The 23,162-nt window shown below is 52.6% G+C and overlaps 1 protein-coding gene and 1 pseudogene across 4 annotated transcripts in view; both read right to left on the reverse strand.

The window, feature by feature from the left end:
* KCNG2 (potassium voltage-gated channel modifier subfamily G member 2) overlaps positions 1-20,340 on the reverse strand; it is a 41,898-nt gene extending 21,558 nt beyond the window's left edge. Inside the window, exons 1-2 of one of the 3 annotated variants that reach the window (XM_081078826.1) lie at positions 20,216-20,335; positions 10,583-10,720 (exon numbers count right to left, since the gene is read on the reverse strand). In XM_081078826.1, the coding sequence (XP_080934952.1) occupies positions 10,583-10,616 (34 nt within the window). In that variant the 5' untranslated portion in view covers positions 10,617-10,720; positions 20,216-20,335. Of the gene's footprint in view, positions 1-10,582; positions 10,830-20,215 lie in introns of those variants that run through there. The other 2 variants (XM_081078827.1, XM_081078825.1) reach the window with 2 other exon arrangements.
* On the reverse strand, positions 10,911-11,262 carry LOC308509750 (large ribosomal subunit protein eL34-like; annotated as a pseudogene). Its single transcript has one exon. The product of its transcript is annotated as a large ribosomal subunit protein eL34-like (transcript).
* Positions 20,341-23,162: the final 2,822 nt, after the last annotated feature.

Genomic DNA, 23,162 nt, shown 5'->3' on the forward strand with positions numbered 1-23,162 from the left:
GTCACCCTGGGTCTCCTCACCTATAATCTGTCAGGGTCACCCTGGGTCTCCTCACCTACAATCCTGTCAGGATCACCCTGGATCTCCTCACCTATAATCTGTCAGGGTCACCCTGGGTCTCCTCACCTACAATCCTGTCAGGGTCACCCTGGGTCTCCTCACCTACAATCCTGTCAGGGTCACCCTGGGTCTCCTCACCTACAATTCTGTCAGGATCACCCTGGGTCTCCTCACCTACAATCCTGTCAGGGTCACCCTGGGTCTCCTCACCTACAATCCTGTCAGGGTCACCCTGGATCTCCTCACCTATAATCTGTCAGGGTCACCCTGGGTCTCCTCACCTACAATCCTGTCAGGGTCACCCTGGGTCTCCTCACCTACAATCCTGTCAGGGTCACCTGGGTCTCCTCACCTACAATCCTGTCAGGGTCACCCTAGGTCTCCTCACCTACAATCCTGTCAGGGTCACCCTGGGTCTCCTCACCTACAATCCTGTCAGGGTCACCTGGGTCTCCTCACCTACAATCCTGTCAGGGTCACCCTGGGTCTCCTCACCTACAATCCTGTCAGGGTCACCCTGGGTCTCCTCACCTACAATCCTGTCAGGGTCACCTGGGTCTCCTCACCTACAATCCTGTCAGGGTCACCCTGGGTCTCCTCACCTACAATCCTGTCAGGGTCACCCTGGGTCTCCTCACCTACAATCCTGTCAGGGTCACCCTGGGTCTCCTCACCTACAATCCTGTCAGGGTCACCCTGGGTCTCCTCACCTACAATCCTGTCAGGGTCACCCTGGGTCTCCTCACCTACAATCCTGTCAGGGTCACCCTGGGTCTCCTCACCTACAATCCTGTCAGGGTCACCCTGGGTCTCCTCACCTACAATCCTGTCAGGGTCACCCTGGGTCTCCTCACCTACAATCCTGTCAGGGTCACTCTAGGTCTCCTCACCTACAATCCTGTCAGGGTCACCCTGGGTCTCCTCACCTACAATCCTGTCAGGGTCACCCTGGGTCTCCTCACCTACAATCCTGTCAGGGTCACCCTGGGTCTCCTCACCTACAATTCTGTCAGGATCACCCTGGGTCTCCTCACCTACAATCCTGTCAGGGTCACCCTGGGTCTCCTCACCTACAATCCTGTCAGGGTCACCCTGGATCTCCTCACCTATAATCTGTCAGGGTCACCCTGGGTCTCCTCACCTACAATCCTGTCAGGGTCACCCTGGGTCTCCTCACCTACAATCCTGTCAGGGTCACCCTGGGTCTCCTCACCTACAATCCTGTCAGGGTCACCCTGGGTCTCCTCACCTACAATCCTGTCAGGGTCACCCTGGGTCTCCTCACCTACAATCCTGTCAGGGTCACCCTGGGTCTCCTCACCTACAATCCTGTCAGGGTCACCCTGGGTCTCCTCACCTACAATCCTGTCAGGGTCACCCTGGGTCTCCTCACCTACAATCCTGTCAGGGTCACCCTGGGTCTCCTCACCTACAATCCTGTCAGGGTCACCTGGGTCTCCTCACCTACAATCCTGTCAGGGTCACCCTGGGTCTCCTCACCTACAATCCTGTCAGGGTCACCCTGGGTCTCCTCACCTACAATCCTGTCAGGGTCACCCTGGGTCTCCTCACCTACAATCCTGTCAGGGTCACCCTGGGTCTCCTCACCTACAATCCTGTCAGGGTCACCCTGGGTCTCCTCACCTACAATCCTGTCAGGGTCACCCTGGGTCTCCTCACCTACAATCCTGTCAGGGTCACCCTGGGTCTCCTCACCTACAATCCTGTCAGGGTCACCCTGGGTCTCCTCACCTACAATCCTGTCAGGGTCACCCTGGGTCTCCTCACCTACAATCCTGTCAGGGTCACCCTGGGTCTCCTCACCTACAATCCTGTCAGGGTCACCCTGGGTCTCCTCACCTACAATCCTGTCAGGGTCACCCTGGGTCTCCTCACCTACAATCCTGTCAGGGTCACCCTGGGTCTCCTCACCTACAATCCTGTCAGGGTCACCCTGGGTCTCCTCACCTACAATCCTGTCAGGGTCACCCTGGGTCTCCTCACCTACAATCCTGTCAGGGTCACCCTGGATCTCCTCACCTACAATCCTGTCAGGGTCACCCTGGGTCTCCTCACCTACAATCCTGTCAGGGTCACCCTGGGTCTCCTCACCTACAATCCTGTCAGGGTCACCCTGGGTCTCCTCACCTACAATCCTGTCAGGGTCACCTGGGTCTCCTCACCTACAATCCTGTCAGGGTCACCCTGGGTCTCCTCACCTACAATCCTGTCAGGGTCACCCTGGGTCTCCTCACCTACAATCCTGTCAGGGTCACCCTGGGTCTCCTCACCTACAATCCTGTCAGGGTCACCCTGGGTCTCCTCACCTACAATCCTGTCAGGGTCACCCTGGGTCTCCTCACCTACAATCCTGTCAGGGTCACCCTGGGTCTCCTCACCTACAATCCTGTCAGGGTCACCCTGGGTCTCCTCACCTACAATCCTGTCAGGGTCACCCTGGGTCTCCTCACCTACAATCCTGTCAGGGTCACCCTGGGTCTCCTCACCTACAATCCTGTCAGGGTCACCCTGGGTCTCCTCACCTACAATCCTGTCAGGGTCACCCTGGGTCTCCTCACCTACAATCCTGTCAGGGTCACCCTGGGTCTCCTCACCTACAATCCTGTCAGGGTCACCCTGGGTCTCCTCACCTACAATCCTGTCAGGGTCACCCTGGGTCTCCTCACCTACAATCCTGTCAGGGTCACCCTGGGTCTCCTCACCTACAATCCTGTCAGGGTCACCCTGGGTCTCCTCACCTACAATCCTGTCAGGGTCACCCTGGGTCTCCTCACCTACAATCCTGTCAGGGTCACCCTGGGTCTCCTCACCTACAATCCTGTCAGGGTCACCCTGGGTCTCCTCACCTACAATCCTGTCAGGGTCACCCTGGGTCTCCTCACCTACAATCCTGTCAGGGTCACCCTGGGTCTTCTCACCCACAATCGGGTTAATCTGTACAATCTCAACATGCACATCCTCAGGTATTAAGTACATCACTGTGCCTCTGTGTCTAAGATATTTATGGAGAATATTACATTCTAGTACAATTGTAGCTGCCAGATCCATTTCAGTGTATAGGTAAGAGAATTATAATTAGTGCATTTGTTTGCAAATGTACTGTTAAACCCATTTTTTCTCTGAAGTAGCTATTTACATGAGTATTTTTGCTTCTGGACCCCAGAGATGAGAGATCCCATCTACCCACCACAGTGAAGTACTTCTAGTTGTGGCCATGGCCTATGGGTGTTGGCGTCACCCTTCTGCTTACTGGTGGGGCCGGACCAGCAGTTTTAGGAGACGTGATTCCCGACGGAGAGTTAATACTCCTGGGAGTTCTGTCTTTCCTTCCAGTAATTCCAAATCTATCCTGAATGTCTCTTATCTGTTCTCTAGGGTCTTGGGGACAGTGGACGGGTCCTCAGGGTGTCAAGGAACCCCAGGGACGGGGCCCCCATCAATTTCCAACAGGGTGATGGTTGTACATACAACAAACATAACACAGCTCTTTTGGCCTCAATAGTCTTATGACTGAGAAGTGTGAGAGCTGCTGTCCTAAACTACTGAATCCCCACCCCTGCTCTGCTGTGGAGCCTGAGACCTTACTGGGCCCAGACTCCTTCCCTGCCAAGAAGCCATGGCTCTGGCCCAGCCTAGCCCTGAACACCACTCAAACAGACGCGTTTAAACAGAGCCACTGGAATTGCAGGGGAGCATCAAGGAGACTTGGTTTGAAATTCTTGTGGATTCCAGGAGTTATCCCTCTTACCCTCTGCCCACCATGCAGCGGTTGGAGGGAGGGTGCCCCTGTGTGACCCAGTGTCCCGGCACCTGAGAGGTAGCTGGGCTGCACTAAGGGGAGAAGGAAGTCTGGAGCAGCCGCTAGACTCTTCCATGCCCCGGCTCCGTGTCCCCCAGGATTCTCTGAGCCTCAAGTGAGGGGCCAGAAGGGGGCCTGAGACATCCATTGTGTCCCCATAGAAGTCCAGCAGGTGCCCTCTGAGCCCAGAAAGAGCAGGCTGGCTTCCTTGTAGGTACCAAATAGCACATCTCAGTTACCCGAACAGAAATGTTCAGAAAAGCAAATGTTCCAGAAACTGAATTCTCACTTTTCAATCATGACAACCCTTAATTGGTCTTTTCTTTTCAAATCAATGCTATTAAACAAGTACCCACGTGGGACAGAATGGGCTGCACATAATGTAACTTTCCATGGAGAACTGCATGACAGTTGTCACATTTATCATGCTGCTGTCAGCAGCACGATGTGGGCCAAACAGCAGAATGCCACCGTGGGCTGGATTTCCCTGAGAAGCCCGAGGGCAGCCTGGTTTGTATAGAACTTCCTCCCCAAGGGAGCCAGGCACCTCCAGGAGGCCTGCTGCCACCTTTCTGCAGAAGTAAGAAGTCCGTCTTCAGTCCAAGGAGCAGAAGCTACCTGCTCGTGAGGCCCTCATGCTGCAGATACTGTCTCCCGGTCTGACTATGGACACAACCCCTGATGCTTTACTCAAGATCTACAGCTTCTCCTGCAGGGCCTGTGCCTTTTTCTGCAGACATCTTCTTCAAGTCTGGGAAATCATGCCCGTAACGTGGTGCTTGCCAGAGAAAGCAGGTTACAGAACAGCATAGTGTGACAGTATGTGTGTACACATGATTTCCCTCTGTGGGCAGATGCATAAAGAAATTTCTGGAAGGGACGTGATCAACAGATTAATAGTACACAGGTTTGGGCAGTGGAACTTTAGGTAATATCTGTTTTCTTCATTACGTCTTTCTTAGTCTTTTTTAAAAACAAAAAGTATAAGTCATTTTAGTAACTAGAAAAAGGAATAAAACTATTCTCATTTTAGAGGGAGAAATCACATCATATAGTTTTTTTATATGATGAGACTGAAGTCTCCTGAAATGACAGTATAATAAATCGACCTTTGTGTTAAATCCTTATTGGCATTTAACATCCTGAGAATTAAGCTCTGTAAGTCAAACTGATATCAACCAGCGCTCAGGGAATTGGTTGAAGCCTCTCGGTCAGTAAGCCTGCTCCTATAATTCTCAAGCAAGAAAACCTTTTCATGATGGGCAGCTCCCAAACCAACAGCACAGATGGACAGAAGAGATATTTTTGTATCACACATCAATCAGCTAACCTTTGAAAACCTGGGAAACAATACTCTGCAACATGTTGCTTTGCAAACAATAGGTGTAAAATTCTAGGATAATGATATTTTCCAGACACTCAATTTTTTTCATTTTCCTTTTTTTAAACCATGTGATTATATTAAAGACATTTAACTTTTGAAACAGAGAATTAAAAAACAAATCATAAGATATAGTTTGAAGTCTTCCATGAAATTAATGTGAAAACCTTGGTGAAATGGAGAATTTCCCAGGAAGCATAGACTACCAAAACTGGAGTCCCTGCAGCTGCAACAAGACTGAGGAAGATGTATACACGCAGCGGTTGGTTCCCAGGACACAGTTATATGCAGAAGCTTCCAAAGATGACAGAGGATGCGACACTGGGGGCAAGACAGCAGGTATATACAAACCTGCAGGTGTCTGCCACATTGTGCAGGACAAGTTCAGGAAGGATAGACCAGAGACAACAGAGATTGGTCCCTAACAGGGGGTGGTGGGAAAGGCGTGGAAGGGAGGACGGAGCAGCAGATGACCTCCTCTGAGTCCCTTTTATGTGCCTGTGACCCTGAGCACCACTGTGTGCTCCACATTCCCCCACATGCTACAGAAAACCCAAACCCAAACGGAACGAAAAACAGTAGCACATGAACCTGGACTTATGGCAGATAAGAACCTCACTGAAGCCGTGGGAGAAAAGAACCAGCCTGAACAGTATCTGGTGACATGCTGAGAGGCCACAGACAAAAAACGCGGTGCACGAAAGATGTGTCGTCAGTTCTCGCAGGCTGAGCATACTTTCTTCTAAAGTATGAGCATTTCTTTTTTCCCCTCCCCCTTCTTCCACCACCCCCCACCTCTGGTTCAAGCTGCAAGAGCTGCCGGCCACTCACGGCAGCGCACGGTAGCCCACTGCAGCGGCTGCTCAGGGCAGCCCACCTTCAGGGAGAGCCATTGTTCCCATTGTTCACAATCTTAGCTGTAGAGGGCACAGCTCACTAGCCCATGTGGGAATTGAACTGGTGATCTCGGTGTTAGGAGCACGGCGCTCCAAATTCCTGAGCCACCAGGCCGACCCTAAAGTGTTAGCACTTGGAGAGGCAAAGAAAAGCTGGAGCTCTGTCACAGGAGGCAGGAGACGAAGGAGAAATACAAGTTCAGCATGGTGTATATGCTGAACAGAGCCCTGCATCACAAATGTCAGTGGGAATGGGTACACTCGAGGGAGGGCGTTAACCTGGCTCGTGCACAGGACCAGCGTTAAGTCCCTGGTGGGGTCACTGGTGTCAGTCACGTAAGATTTTATTATGAGGTGAAGCTGCGTCAGGGATATAGGAAACTCAGTGCTAACTGTGCAGCTTTCTTCTAAGTCTAAAATAGTTAAAATAAAAAGTTTTAAAAACCTAACTTTTTCTTCTTAAACCCTGGGGCACTGAAATGAAAAGCACCTTGAGTCTGAATTTGACAAGTTTTAGTGAAGCCTTCACACCCTCTCCCCCAAATATTAGTGCTGGGATTTCCTTACAAGCAAAACCTAGCAGAATGTTCCGCCCACTTCTAGGATAACCTAAATGGAAAAACACATCCTAAAATTAACATGGAATGTCAGGGACTCTGAACAGCCAAAACAACCTCGGAAAAAGATGAGCAAAATTGGAGTTCCCTCCTGATTTCCAACAAAGCTATAGTAATCCAGAGTGTGGCCCTCGTATATGGCTAGCCGGACCAATGAACATAATGTAATAGAGAGCCTCACATAAATGATCAGTTGATTTTTTTTTTTTACTTTATTGGGGAACAGTGTGTACTTCCAGGACTTTTTTCCAAGTCAAGTTGTTGTCCTTTCAATCTTAGTTGTGGAGGGTGCCATTCAGCTTCAAGTTGTTGTCCTTTCAGTCTTAGTTGTGGAGGGCGCAGCTCAGCTCCAGGTCCAGTTGCCGTTGCTAGTTGCAGGGGGCACAGCCCACCATCCCTTGCGGGAGTCAAACCGGCAACCTTGTGGTTGAGAGGACACGCTCCAACCAACTGAGCCATCCGGGAGGCAGCTCAGCTCAAGGTGACGTGTTCAATCTTAGTTGCAGGGGGTGACTCGAGGAGTTGAACCGGCAACCTTGTGGTTGAGAGCCCACTGGCCCATGTGGGAATCGAATGGGCAGCCTTCGGAGTTAGAAGCATGGAGCTGCAACCCCCTGAGCCACCAGGCCGGCCCAACGATCAGTTGATTTTTGACAAGGATGTACAGACCACTCAATGTGGAAAGGACAGTCTTGTCAACAAATGGTGTTGGGGAAACTGAACAGCCACACGAAAAGGATGAACTTAAAACCCTACTTCACACCACAGATAAAAACTTAACTCAAAATGGATCAGTGACCTAAATTTAAGAGCTAAAACTATAAAACTATAAAATTCTTAGAAAACACAGGGTCAAATCTTCACAACCTTAGATTTGGCAATTCTTAAATATGACACCACAAGCATACATAACAAAAGAAAAAAACACATCAATTGGACTTCATTAAAGCCAGGCTTAGTGCACTGACGGACCCTATCAACACAGTGAAAATTTAACCCACAGAATAAGAGAAAGGGAGAGCCAAGATGGCGGAACAGGTACAAGCTATGCCTGCTTCATCCCCTGAACACATGAAAATTAAAACCAGACTAGAACAATCAACATGGAGAACCATCTGAAATCTACCTGAGCAAAAGTCCTATAACTGAAAATATAAAGAAGCCCTGGGGAGACTGGTAGGAGGGGCAGACATGCAGAACTGGCTAAGTGCACACCTCCGTGTGGCAATTGAGAACTGGGAGGGATATCTCGGCCATGGATATCCACCCGTCCCCCACAACAGGAGGGACCCACACCAGCCTCCCCCGCCCAGAGTACTGGTGCTGGGAAGAGGAGCCCCCACAACATCTGCCCGTGAAAAAATGTGGGGATTCTGACAATCCTGGTGGGACGGAAGGCCGTGGGAAACCCAGGCATCCTCTGAAAGGCCTGGCGCACAGATTCTCTCACTCCCAGGCACTCACCTTGTGCTCCAGTGGAGGGACAGAGATTTGGGGAGCCTCAGAGACATACGGGGAGCAGACTGAGTTGTGTTGCTTTGGGTTGAGGGCTGGAAGACAGTTGCCATTTCTCTGTGAGGAGGTCCTTCTCCTGTGCAGCCGGCAGGCCGACGCCATCTTTCCTATGTTGAGCCCACCCCCTACGCTTCCGGCCAAACCTGAATCTGATTGGTCTGGTGAGCTCCGCTGCTCTGTCATGTTGACTCACTGGGACCCCGCCCCACCCAACTCCAAAAGGCACTTTCTCTCAAGCAGCCTTTCTGGGAAAACTATCAGAGTCAGACAGACCAAAGACGGGCGGCAACTGGCCTTGGTGTGCTCTGAGACTTTTGCTGAGACTTACTCGTAACGCACAAGGCGTTATCTGTAGCTGAACCTTAGAGGAGCCTGCAGGTGGTAGCAGACCTCCAGTCCCCTGGCATTTCGCGGAGCTACCCCAGGCCCAGTACTAGTGTCAGATGTTCTCAATTCACAGCTTGGCTTCTCTCACATGCATCCAGGGTTAGCACAGGCAGGGAACAACTGCGGATAGCTTTGTAGCTCCTATCAGGTAGTCCCCGGCCAATCACAGGTGACTGCACCAGAGCCCCTCCCAAGAAGCCCCAGAACCAACACACTTGGATGTTGGCTTCAGACCACAGCAGAACACCACCCAATTAGCCCCACAAGCAGCACACACAAAGGGTGGTCTCAGCAGGCACCAGAGCCCACAGAGGTGAATCCTACTTAGTGCAGTAAGCCTGTAAGCTGTGGACGTGGCCAAACCCCACAGCCAGTCAGCCTGAGGGTCAATCCCACCCACCGAGGTGCCAACAGCCACCAAGGCTCAACTATAACAGGAGGGCACACACAAGGGACACTCCTGAAGTACATGGAGCAGGTGACCAGGGAGACTGTGCCACTGGGCCCCACAAAGCACCTACTACATAAGGCCACCTGACCAAGACTGGGGGACGTAGCAAATCTACCGAATACATAGAAACAAACAGAGAGTGACAGCCAAAATGAAGAAACAAAGAAATACATCCCAAATGAAACAACAGGAGAAAACTCCAGAAAAAGAACTAAACGAAATGGACACAAGTAACCTACGAGACACAGAGTTCAGAACAATGGTTATAAGAATGCTCAAGGAACTTAGCATTCTTCTCCAGCATCTATCTCCAACAAGGAGATAGAAAGCATTAAAAAAAAAGACATCGAATCCATAAAAAAGAACCAGTCAGAAGTGAAGAATACAATAGCTGAAATGAAGAATGCACTAGAAGGAATCACCAGCAGACTAGATGAAGCAGAGGATCGAATCAGCAATTTGGAAGACAAGGTAGCAGAAACCACCCACTCGGAACAGCAAAAAGAAAACAGAATGTTAAAAGATGAGGACAGTTTAAGAGACCTCTGGGACAACATCAAATGTAACAATTTGCATCATAGGTGTACCAGCAGGAAAGAAGGCAAGAGATTGAGAACGTAGTTGAAGAAATAATGACTGAAAACCCTCCTACCCTGGCAAAGCAAACAGACATACAAGTCCAGGAAACGCAGAGTCCCAAACAAGATGAACCCAAACAGGCCCACACCAGGACACATTATAATTAAAACAGCAAAGGTTAAAGATAAAGAGAGAATCCTAAAAGTAGCAAGAGAAAGGAAACTAGTAACTTATAAGGGTCCTCCCATAAAACTATCAGCTGATTTCTCAACAGAAACTTTGCAGGCCAGAAGGGACTGGCAGGAAATGTTCAAAGTGATGAAAAGCAAGAAGCTGCCACCAAGATTACTCTGTCATTTAGAATCAAAGGACAGATAAAAAGCTTCCCAGACAAAAGAAAAAAGCTAAAGGAGTTCATTACCACCAAACCAGTATTACAAGGAATGTTAGAGGGACTTCTTTAAGATGAAAAAAAAAAAGAAAAAATATGAATAAAAAGGCAATAGCTGCATATCTATCAACAATTACTTTCAATGTAAATGGATTAAATGCTCCACTCAAAAGACGTAGGAGGGCTGAATGGGTAAGAAAACAAAACCCCTACATATGCTGCCTATAAGAGACTCACTTCAGATGGAAAGACACACATAGACTGAAAGTAAAAGGATGGAAAAAACTATTTCATGAAAATGGAAATGAAAAAACACACACAATGCTGTGGTAGCAACACTTATACCAGACAAAACAGACTTTAAAACAAAGGCTGTAACAAGAGACAAGGACCCAGTAATCCTACTTCAGGGTATTTACCTGAAGACACCCAAAAACACTACATTGAAGGGACATGTGCAATATGTTCATTGCAAAACTGCTTACAACGGCCAAGATGTGGAGGCAGCCTGGTGTCCATTGATGGATGAATGGATAAAGAGGAGGTGGTACATGTATCCTATGGAATATTGCTCAGCCAGGGAAGGGGATGGGTTCTTGCCATCTGCAGCAGCATGGATGGACCTGGAGAGTATTGTGTTGATTGGCGTGTCAGACAGAGAAAGACAGATGCAATGTGATTTCATTTACATGTGGAATCTAAAGAACAAAATTAACAAACAAAACAGAAACACACTCATAGATACAGAAACTTTTTTTTTATGGCAGAACAAGCCTTTTAATTGTTTTTATTACTCCAAAAAGCTTCATTTTTTTATTTAGCTTTCTGACTCTGTGCTTGTGCCTTCAAAACTTTCACGATTTTCTGCACCTCGATAAGGAAAGCACGCTTGATCCTGTCACGGACACGTTTAGCACATGATTTCACCATAGGCTGTGCTGACGCGTTTTTCCGTTTTAGACAACCTCATCAGAACTTTAGGTCTCACAGCACGAACTCCACGAAGTCAGCGTGGGCACACGCCACACACAGATTTTGGTGCTTTCCCCACCTTCTTGGTATAAAGGTAAACAATTCTATTACGAGGGGTTTGGGACAACCTAGTTTTGTTAGAAGCTGTATTGTAGGACAGCCTCCTACGGTATGTCAAACGCTGGACCATTATGAATGCCTGTAGACACCATCCCCGGAAGAGGAAAAGGGATACAGAAACATTTTGATGGCCGGATGGGAGGGGAGTTGAAGGGGTAGGTGAAAAAGGGGAAGGGAGTAAGAAATACCAATTGGTAGTTACACAGTAGTCATGGGGATGTGGGGTGTAGCATAAGGAATATAGTCAATAATATTGTAATAACTATGGTGTCAGATGGGGACCAGACTAGTCAGGGGCATCTTCTTATTGTATAAATGTCACCACTATGCTGTACACCTCAAATTAACATAATATTGAATGTCACTGTAATTGAAAAATTAGAAAAGGGATAAAAGGTGAAGGTGAATAAGAGGTCCAAATTTCCAGGTATAAAACAAATAAGTCATGGGGATGTAACGTACAGCATGGGGAATATAGTCAATAATATTGTGACAGCTGGGACGGTGTCAGATGGTTGCTGGTCTTACCATGGTGATCACTTCTTTAGGAATATAAATGTTGAATAACTATGGTGTCCCCCTGAAACTGATATAATGTTGTATGTTAGCTACACTTTAATAAAAATTAAACAAAGAAGAGGAGAAAACATTTGCAATCACATATCTGATAAGGGTTTAATATCAAGAATATGAAGAGTCCTACAACTCAGCAATAAAAAGAGAAAGAAATAAGTCAGTTTAAAAATGGGCAAAGGACCCCAACAGCCATGTCTCTAGAGAAGTTGCACCCATAGCCAACAAGCTGTGCAACGATGCTTGGCTTTGCTAGGCAGCGGGGAAATGCAAGCCAGACCGTTCGTGTGAGCTCCCACTTAGCAATCCTGGGATCAATCTGAAAGACAGATAGTCGCCAGGCCATCGGGCTGTGGAGACACGAACCGTGTGCACGGCCGGTGGGGACGTGAAGCGGTGCAGCCGCTGGGAGATGAAACGCAGAATTAGCACACGACCCAGGTAAAGGGAGCCAATGTCCACAGCAGCCAAAAGGGGGGCACCCACCAACAGACAGTAGAGAAACGAAAGGTGGGATATATACGCAGTGGGGTGTTTTTCAGCCACAAAAAGAAATGCAACAGTGACACCTGCTACAACATGAGCAGGTGAACCTTGTTAACACTGTAGGTGATATAAGCCCGACACAAAAGGCCCAATATTGCATGAAACATCTAGAACATCAAAGGCATGTAGACAGGAAGTAGGTCAGAGGTCACCAGGGCTGGGGGCGGGGTGGTGGGGTGGGGGTGACTGGGGAGTGACTGCTAACAGGCAGAGGGTTTCTGTTTGGGGTAAGGAAACAATTTTGGAAACAGTGATGCCAGCACACAGCTCGGTGAGTGTAGTTAAGGTCACCGAGTGGCTGCAGTGGCAGGTTCTACGTCTTACACGGTGCCTGGGCTCCAGCTCTGGCCTGCCAGCTGTGTGGGCCCAATGAATCCTGCCCGTCTGGAAAGCGGGGCTCAGACACACTCCACAGTCGTCCCCCAGATGGCTCACGGCTCACGACCCAGTGACGCAGCCCCACCGGAGCAGACACCGCGCAGATCAGGAGCCCAGTGCAGCGCCACGTGTGGACCGTGATGGGGACGTGCGGGGGTGGTGAGGGGCCGGGGCCTGAACAGCCCTCTCTCCCAGTTCCCCACCCTGACCTGAGCCCCAGTCACACCTCTACAGCCACATGAAAGGTTCTAAAGACTAGTGAGGTCACGCCTGTCACAAGGGCTCCATGAGACCAGCCCACACTGCCGCCGTGTCCTGAACCACTCCTGGGCACCGGCTGACCCGTGTCTCCTGTGGGCTGCTCCACACCTGTGGCCTGGACCTCCAGGCCCCCCCTGTGGCCACCGCCCCCGCTGGCCTAGGAGGATCAGGGGTCCATCCCGGCCGCTGCGTCACGCGCCCCTCTTCTCTTTGTCCTTACCCTGTTTCTGTCACCTCTTGACTAGTCACACACCTGCATTTCTCATTCAACACAGTGTCCACTGAGCATGTGCTTCCACTAGGCATGGGGCTGGGCCCTGGGCTCTGAGCGGCTGGGCTGTGTGTCCTCGGGGATCCCAGCAGCCTGGCCGGTCCTTGGGGCCATGCCGCTTCTCCGCCTTCTGGGGCAGTCCGAACACCTGCTGACCGTACAACAGCGTGACAGCCTGTGTGACAACCTGTGTGAAGTGTCAGCCATGTGTGATGTATGTGACAAGTGCATGTGACAATGTGTTTTCACGGCTGTAAGCAGAGCTGACGACCTCTGCAGCTTGGCTGTAGCCCCCAGCCTGCACCCGGGCATTGCTTGAGGACAGTGAGCTTGCTGTTCCGACCCGGCTTAGTCCTCATGGTGTGCAGGCCCCTTGCTGCTCACCCACATGCCTGCTGTGCGGAGGGGCGTCCCTCACTCAAGGGCAGTGACTGCCCCCAAGGCCCCTCGTCAGGCCATGAGAAGGTCTTTATGGGGTGATTTCACATTGATGAGGAAGAACAAATGACGTATCTCTCCCGCCACATGCATGCGTGTTGACAGCCTCTTATTCAGTTCGAAACGGCCCTCTTCCACTTCAGGAAGAAAAACAGTGATGTGAATTTGAGTGTCTCATTCCTGTGCCATCTACACGCTGAGTAATGACCACTCGGCATCCAGGGGACAGACGAGAGCAGAGGAGGCCAGCCTGGGAGCTGTGTCAGTCGGGGTTAGAGCTTTTCACGTGGGGCACAGAAATGATTTCCGGCATCCTGGGTCACCAGACCACAAGCCCGGGGGGTTCTGCCTTGACTCCCCCTGAAGCAGGGCCCCACAGGCGCAGCACTACTGGGCTAATTTAGCCAAAATGGGTCATCATGTCAATCTACTGAGTTGGCTTCCCATAAGCGAAGGGAGCATGTGCAGGTTGTCCCTTCCGGAAAACACCACATGGGACTGGTCAGCTGCTGGGTCTGGAGGGACAGCTTCCGGACAGATGTCACACTTCCCTACACCGTTGTGTGCAGGCTTCAGAAGGACGTGCTCTGACATTTTGCTTTTCTATGTCCATTTGCCTAAATGAGCCTTAGATGTTATCTCATAAAAAATAAGGCTTTAATCATAAAACTAACCCATGGGGAAAATGCACAATTGGACAGTACGATAAATAAAAGGAAAAATTACCTCTAGTGCCATCACCAGACAACCACTGCAGATTTTGGTGTTTTGTGTAGTTCTAAATGGGTGGCTAAATTCTGACACTGGTTGGACAGCAGCAGAGGCAGGAGCTGCTGAGCTCCTGGTGGCTGGAGTGGCCGGTTGCACAAGGCAGGGGCGGGGGGACGGCGTGGGGCGCTGCAACGGCGACTCCCAAGTCAGGGAGGCAGTGTCCTCAGATTCCATTTGCAAAGTCCTCCTCTTTTCTTCCTCCCATGGGAATTCAACCGTAAAACAGGTTCGGAAAGACTTACAAAGAGAAGAGGTTAGGTTTGTGCTGTGTGGTTGGCCAGGGAGGGTGGGCATGGAGGTGCCAAGTGAGAGTGTGTGTGTGCGAACACGTGGGGTGAGTCTCACAGAAACACTGAACGAGACAGAGGAACTGTCCTAATAAATTAGGAGCCATTACCTCTGGAGACTTTGAAACACTTATGCTTCTCTTCAATCCGTATTTCCAAGTCTCCTATGATGAAGTGTACTTTTATAAGGAGGAAAAGCAGCAACAGGAGGTTAAAATTGCATTTGTTATATCTGGAAATGTGACGAATTATCTTTCCACTTGTCTCTCAGGCTCAGTGCTGATCTCTTCTTGATGTCACATTCCGTTGGTGTGACACAATCTCCTTACCGTTCACATAACAGGGTGTCATCTGCCAACTCCGCTGGGACACATGGGCCTGTCCTCAGCCTGGCAGGGCAGGAGGCCGGTGCTTCCCGGGCAGTGACGAGCAACCCAGGAAGCCCACCAATGTTGCAGTTTCTTAGAAAATGAAACATCACGATTCCCAGAGACAACATCTAAGTTGTTTATCCTGAGTGTTGCCCACCAGCTCCCACACGTCTGTATTTCCTGAGACTCCAGAATTTTCTATTTCTAATTCGGTGAGTATTAAAGAAGCCAATGATATATATTTCCTATCTTTCCTCATCTAAAAGATGTCCTTTTTTCCTTTGGGCGGAAAGAAATCAAAGAAATTTGTTCAGTCAGAAACTGTCATTTTCTCGAAGTAACTGAACGAGCTAAATGCAGGTGGATCTGTGTGCAGTGCTGCAGGGAGGGCTGGGGACACGGGCTGTGCCTGCATCTAAAGGCCAGCACCCGCCCCACCCAGGCTGCTGAAGTCTGCCCCCTCCAGTTACTCAACGGATAATCGGCATTACGGACTTTCATTTTTAATGTATTTCATTTCACTGACACATTGCACTCCAGTGCATTAATTGCTATGATGTTAAAGAAAACATACAGATGTAAAACTTGTCACCCACTGTCCTCCTGTTACTGTACACGCATGGGAGCCTCTCCCATCCCAAAGCAAAGAAACCAGGAAGGGCACCCTCTCCCTGGCTGTTATGCACGCGGGTTTGGCCAGTTCAGGGAGTTGGTCAGACTCCACTGGGCAGTCAGGCCGACTCTATCCAGAGGGGATGTGGGGGCATCGCACCTGGGCTGGGGGAGGAAGACTACGGGGGAGGGGTGCCCGCAAGGTGCCCCCTGGGCTGGGGCAGTGGGCCTGCTGGCATCCTCCTCCATGAACCGCGCCCCTTCGGCTTCCCAACTAAGTGTTTCTGGAAATTTCTAAACCCACTCAGCTGAGTGCAGAGTAAAGGAGACCTGGAGGCCTAGGCTGGGTGGGGTCTTTCTGTTATTTTGAACCCACAGTAAGAAATACGTTTTATGTGGTAACCCAGAACACCAAACTATGCCTGTGGTATACACAAGGCTGATCCTTTCTGTTCTATTCTACCGTTCTACCGCGCTACAGAGATGCAGGCACAACCCGCAAACCAGCATTTCCCGCCTTCTCAGTGAGGAGACTCCCACGAGAGCCTGGTTAGCACCCTACCAGTGGGAGCGCCAGTCAGCCCCAGGCACTGACTCTAGGCACAGAAGGGCAGGGGGGAAGCCTGGGGATGCGCAGTTGGGCCAGGAGCCCTGGAAGCCACACCAGCTGGAGGCAGGCCGGTGTCTGCCCACACCCGCCCTGAGGGCGGGTCAGGGACACAAGGCCACCAGCCTTTGAACAAAGTCTTCACAAAAGTAAATTAGCTTCTTCAAGCCAGAACTCAGTAGAAACATCGAACGTCCACATTAGCCTGGGGTTTGAGGCTCTGCTGGGCCCATAGTTCCAGCCTTTGGCTGTCACGTGCCCAACACCACCCAAGGCTACTCTACTATTTAAATACACCATTTAAATATCTGAGAAGGTTAAAAATATCCCAGTAGTGGGGGCAGCTGGATGGCTCAGTTGGTTAGAGCCCTAGCTGTTAATAACAAGGTTGCCAGTTCAATTCCTACATGGGCCAGTGAGCTGCGCCCTCCACAACTAGATTGAAAAACAACGACTTGACATGGAGCGGATGGGTCCTGGAAAAACACATACTGTTCCCTGATATTCCCCAATTTAAAAAACAAAAATATCCTAGAAGGCCAGTAATTCTGGGAACCGCTGCCTGGCTCAGCCATGCCTGCTCTCTTCTGCCTTCCTCACCTAGCTGGTCGTCCTGAGGACAGCACAAGTGAGGCCTGGGGGGTGCAGCAGGGAGACCAGGGAGGCAAGGGGATGAACTGCCAAATCAAGAGACGCCCGATTTCCAGCTGCCGTGTGGGGCTGGGGGCTGGGTGACAGAGCACCAGGGGACTCAGGAGCTGCGCTGGGAGGAGGGGCCTTGGCCGCTGCTTTGCTCTGTGAATTCTGTCAGGGCCTAGCTTCCCTGATTTCAATAAAGCACCACAAAGGTCCTCTGTACCATTTATACATTACATTTCAATTAGTCTTTTTCTAAACACAATCACATTAAAATAATGGGTGTTTTCATTTAGACTGACTGTATTCAACATCCTGTTTTCAACACAAGTCTCTCCTCTGAAAGTCAGAGGGACAAGACGTTGGTCCGTCCAGACTTCTCATCTGACATAGAAGGAACAAGAAGATATGGATTAACAGGGAGTAGGGGGGTCGGGGGCGTTTGCTCATCTCCGGAGATGGAGCACCTGCCCCCACCGGAAGGCGCCCACTGGTTTAACAGCGGCGCTCCAGTAAGCAGTTTGTGCACTGCTGGTCAGCCTGCTGTCACCTGTCACATGGACGGGCTGAGCTGCACCATGGCTCTGAGCAGACCCTCGCAGCAATCTATTTCGACTTGACATTTGGTTCAGTTGCTTCCCAAAGTTTTCTTACAAACAAGCTGGGTAAGCAGAGCCCAGGGAAGGCTGCAGGCACAAAGGTGAGGGCAGAATGTCAGCACCAAGGGCCGGCCCATCCTCCCCAGGCTTCAGCTGGCCTGGGAAGAACTGTCAGGAAAGAATGGGGTGGCCACAGGACGTGCTGGTGCCTGCCTGACGTCCATGTGGCCGAGTGACCCAAGTGCTGTGCAGGTCAGTTCCTTATTCAAAGGCAGGTTCCATTCCACTAGCAGGTGGGGCTGAGGGCCTGTGTCCCTGACAAGCTCTGCAGGCTGACCCTTGGTGGTGGGCTGGCGGTTAGCTGGCTCCCTGCACTGCACGGCTGCCCTCCTGGGCCCAGGTCCCTTGGCTTCCTGATGACACCTCTCTTCGGTGAGTGACCTCGCAGGCAGTGCGGGGGGGCTCCATGACTTCAGCCCTAAATTGTCCCTATTCCTCACGCTGCCCATCAGTACATGGGTGCCCAGACAGTTAGACATACATGCCACTCTCCTCAGACCCCCTGGGCTCCCCACCGTCCTGACCTCACAGGTCCCCGGGCGTTCCTTCCTGGCTCATCTGACCCCCAGCACCCACACATCCTGGCTGCCCCATCTGCTCCCCTTCACTCCCACCCCCACATATCCGCACGCTGCAGAAGCAGAACGCCCTCCCACTCCAAACACCCCTCAGCCGGCCCTGCCCTCCCGGTGCCTGAGTAAGAGGCGCTTCCCAGGAAGCGCAGCCAAACCGTGGGCTGGGAGGAGGGAGGGGACCGGCTGCCAAACCCCCGGAGATGCTTGAACCCCCTGCCTTTGCCAGGGCAAACCCAGCATTTTGTCATTTCCTGCGAACCTATGTGTTCTGCCTGACCTGTTAATTACGGCACACACACCTGTAATTATGATAACGCAGTTGCAGCCGGACGCGGGGCAGCAACTAGCGAGTCTTCATTATAACTCAATTAGCCCAGCAGCACATGTTTTCAGAGCATCTGGCAGTGCAGGCACTGAGAAGAAAAACTGCACAGCCTCCCGCTCCGTACCAGCGAAGCACTCGCTTCCCTCCTTTTCTTCCCATGCCGACAAAAACACCCAAGTTTTTTCTTACATTATGGAAATCTCAAGGTATAAAAAAACCCACTGTGCAGTGGAATATATAAATCGAAGAGGAAAGGGATCAGAACACTATTTGGCACTGGCCTCAGAAAGAATCTGACGGTTGTTCTCATAATGTGCCCCAGTTGAGGCACAAATATAACAGTCTTGGCAATCCTGAGTGTGTGTGTGGCTGGTCTGCACCCAAGACCCACAGCCAAGCAGAATGCACCCCCAAGTGTGGCACGGTGCCCCAAATTCACCATCTGAGGGAAGCCTGAACAACCCCAGCCCATCCACTAAGTGGGAAGAATGAACCAAGTGAAGCCTTGGTGGCCAGTGGTCCGCTCTGTGAGGCCTGGACGCGGACGCACTTCCTTCTGCTTGAAGCTGTCTGGGGTCTGCAGGACCCCTGCTGCACTTGTCCCTACACAGGGAAGCCTCTCCCAACTGGGCGCGCTGTGCCTCCGCCGCATGGCAGACAGGATGGCCTAGGGGAGCTCACCCAACCGACCCGCTTTCAGCAGCTGGCCTGAGCAGGGCCAGGAGTGAACGAGCCCCGGCACTTGGGGGTCCTGAGAGACCACCTCCCAGCTTCACCCCCATGCACCAATAGAGCCAAAGGCCACGTTACAACACCGGCTCCAAACACCCGCCTGTGACACACTACAGAGCCAAGGGGGGGAGAAAGGCGGTCCCAGGGAGGGGGAGAAGGACTTTCTGGGACTGTAAAGGCCTCGACAAATCCATCCAGCCCACACCGAGCTCTGGGCTGCGGTTTTGGAAGGGGTGACAAAGGGAGTCGCAGCCCATGACCGACTGCAGCCCTGTTCCAAGTGCCAGAAAGCAGAAACCGAACCCGACAGGGAGCGGCTCCAAACCCGCCGGAGCGCACACACGTGCGATCAAACGGACGCCGCGGCGTCGCCGAGTCCAGGGGACTCGCGGGCTCGGGGGCGTTTCGGGGGCGCCGAGAGAGCGCAGCTCGCCCTGTCCGACGTCCCTGCCATCCGCGCGGCGGCTCAGGTCCTCCTCAGCACCCCCTTCGTCCCCAGGGCCACTGTCCCGACCCGGGTCTGCTCCCTGCGCCCCGGACCCCGCCCCCGGCTCCGCGGGCCAGCGCCGGGGGTTGGGGAGGCCCTGGGCCGGGGTCCGGCAAGTCCGGCTCCGAGTTGGCAGAACTCGCTGCTGGGGGAGCAGGGCGCCCTCTCCCCGTTCAGGTCCTCGCCACGGTGGGCGCCAGGCCCGGGAGGGCGCCGCGCGTGCACATGTGAACGCGCGTGGGAGTGTGCGTGAGTACGGGTGCGCGCGCGCGTGTCCGTGTGTCTGGAAGCGGGCGGCGTCCCCCTCCCCACCGGGGGCAGCCGGAAGGGGTGAGGAAAGGGCCCCGGCGCCCGGGCCTCCGTCGCGTCCCGCCCCCTCGTCGCGGGAGCCGGGCGCACGCGGACCGGCCAGGGCGTGCGCGGGGAGCCCGGTCGCCCCCCAGGGGCCCCCCGCCGCCCGAGGCGCACGCCGCTCGCCCCTCCCGCCTGGCTCGCACCTGGGCTCCGGGGGCTCCGACGCGGACAGACGGCACGGAAGCAGGAAGCGGGCTCGCGCGGCGCCGGCACCACGGGGAAAGCGCCCGCGGCGGCCGGGGCCCGCGCCTCCCTGGGGGCCTGGGGGCGGCGCCCAGCACAGCCCCGCCCCCGTGGCCCGGGGGGCGGGGCCCGGGCGGGGCGGGGCCCGGGCGGGGCGGGGCGGGGGCCGGGGCTTCAGACGCCCCCGTCCAATGGCCTTCGCCCCCACCCGCCGCGCGACTGGGTGGGAGCTGCGCGCGCCGACCTGCCCCGCTCCGGCCGCGGCCCTGCGAGTCCCGGGCCCTCCGGCGTGGACCCGGCTCCACCGCGGCGCAGCTGTACCTCGGGCCGGGCTCCGCGGGCTGCCTCTCGGCTCGGCCGGCCGGCGGCCTCCTCCGGGGGAGCGCGGCGTCTCCGGCCCGCAGCCCGCGGAGCCCAGCACCACCCCGCGCCGCCCCCGCCGGGCCGGGCCCGCGGATCCACGTCGCAGCGCCGGGCGGGGGCCCCGAGGGCGAGCCGAGCCCGAGCCGAGCCCGAGCCCCGGGCGGTGTCCACTGGGAGCGCCCTGTCGGGGCGCACGGGGCGCGGACCCCGCGCTGCGCACCGCGTCCACCAACGCGACAGGCCCACGGGCGCACTCACACTCACACACTCGTGCTCGCACACATAGTGGGGTGGAGGCATAGAGCCCCCTCTCACAACCAAAGCCACCCGAGGGTGAAAGGCAGACAAGGGGCCTCCACGTGGGGAGCCCACTTGGGGTCTGCAGTCACTCGCCGGCTGCGGTGCGGGGCCCGCGATGCCCGGGGGCCCCGGGTTACCTGCCAGGCTCGCCCTGCTGAGGGATTTCATCGCTTCATTCGCAAGAGGGAAGTGAGTGTTCTGCCGCTTGAGCTGAACACCCAGGCCCCGGAAAGAAGGCTTTTCCTCCATAGATACTCTAATGGGATTAGAGTCGGAGGGACCTGGCCACCCCGCCTGGGACACGACCTCACCTCCCTCAGGAAGTGTTTCTGGCGCCAGTTGGCGAGTCTTCCTCAGCGGTGCAGAATCTGCCTTTCCCAGCGCTCGCAACCCCCTGAATGGGTATTGGTAGCTGCCCGGCCAACTAGGCGACATTCCCCTGAACACAGAAGCCCCCCGACTCTGACAAACACTGGCTGGAACGTAAATAAACAAAATAATCCACTGACGGCACTGGACAGTGCCTGCATACTGAGTGCTATGCTGCTGCCAGTTTTAGTTACATAGGTGAGGATGTATGATTTCTTGGCTAAATATTCCCCAGTCCCTTACTGTTCTTCACGGGAGGAAATTTCCAGACCCAAGTCCACCCTGGCTGCCTCTTGCAGGCCCTGCTCCTTGTGTCAAGTCCCTGGATTGCTGTGGCCATGCAAAGGGGGCCAAGCCCATCACCTCCCTTTTCCAGACACTATACCTTTGTATATCCAGCCAAAGTGCCCGCCCTACTTTTCTGGCAGCACATCACATTTTCAGTCAACTTTGGCTTTTCAATCAACAAAAATCTCTAGATGTCTCCAGTCTCACCTGTGCAGTTGTTCTTTTAGTTTTCCTGATCCATAATTTTCAGTTACATGGCTCTTTAAAATCTAGGTGCAGCACATTACAATGTAGTCCTAGTCAATTTGATTTTGTTAGTTTTGTTGGGTTTTGCTAACCTTTTCAGTGAGTCTGTCAGGTGTTTCAGAAGCTTAACACTGTTGTGCAGTGTGTGAGGGCCTTCTCAGCGGGGCATGGCATCATCCTTAAGCCCAGGTCATCGATACAGTGTCCTCAAAGGGCAGCCTGGAGGACGGGCGGGGCTCTCCGCTGCTCTGGTGCTGACCATTAGCTTGCCTGTGGCCTGATCTCTGCCCTCATCTAGAAGGTTCTGACAGCGCACATTTTACACTTTTGGGGGGGCAGTGTCAATGGAGACAGTGAAAGGCCTTTCTGAAATCAAATATAACCAACCAGACGTCTGAACGGCAAGTCCACCAATAGAACCAAATAAAAAGGACAACAGACGTGGTCTGTTTAATGACTGTTTGTAGCACTGGACTAGCAGTCCCCCTTTCTTTCTGGAGCAGTGCAGGATGAGCCGTTCCCCTGGCAGCACACCTTCAGGGCCATCACTTAGGGGCTGCTGTGCTGACCAAAGCCCTGACTTGTCTGTGCCTGTTTCCTCATCTATCAAGTAGGACTCATAGCAGAGCCTGCTTCACTGTTTGTTTTCCTAATTGAGTTACTACCAGGACACATGTGGCCCATGGTAAACAAACCAATTATCATGATTATTTTAGGCACTTGCAATGATCGAGAATGTTTCAGGAATGTTGAAATGAAATACTGAACATCTCTGCAAACTGAGGAGTATTGAAATATGGGCCCCAAGAGGCCCTTGCTGAGGTCACACACTCCAGCTTCCCATCCAAGGGCTCTGCCAGGTACCTGCAGAGGACGCTGACAAAAACGGTCCCACGACGGCCTGTTTCCCCGAAAATAAGCCCCAGTTAAGATCGTCAGCCAGATGGAACTATTTAGTACGTTACAACGATGTTCCAGAAGAAGACATGACTGTATTTGAATAAATGTAGATTTTTGTACATGAAAATATAAGACATCCCCTGAAAATACGCCCTAATGCGTTTTTTGGAGCAAAAATTAATATAAGACCCGGTCATATTTTCGGGGGAAAACGGTAATTCAGTGAGCTCTCCCACATAACCAAGTACGTATGTCCAATGTCTTGAGGACACACAGGCCCTGTGTGCACTTCCTTTCACGTTACTCTTCGTATCTGTGCATTTCTCATCTCTAAAGCCCTTATTGTCCCTCGTGTGTGTCTCGTTCCTTTCTATTATTTTTATTGCTTTCTTTCTGGACGTCTGGACGTTTCACTCTGCATTTCTGATTGTTTCCGAAATC

The sequence above is a fragment of the Rhinolophus hipposideros genome (assembly GCF_964194185.1).
Source record: "Rhinolophus hipposideros genome assembly, chromosome: 17".
Lineage (NCBI taxonomy): Eukaryota > Metazoa > Chordata > Mammalia > Chiroptera > Rhinolophidae > Rhinolophus > Rhinolophus hipposideros.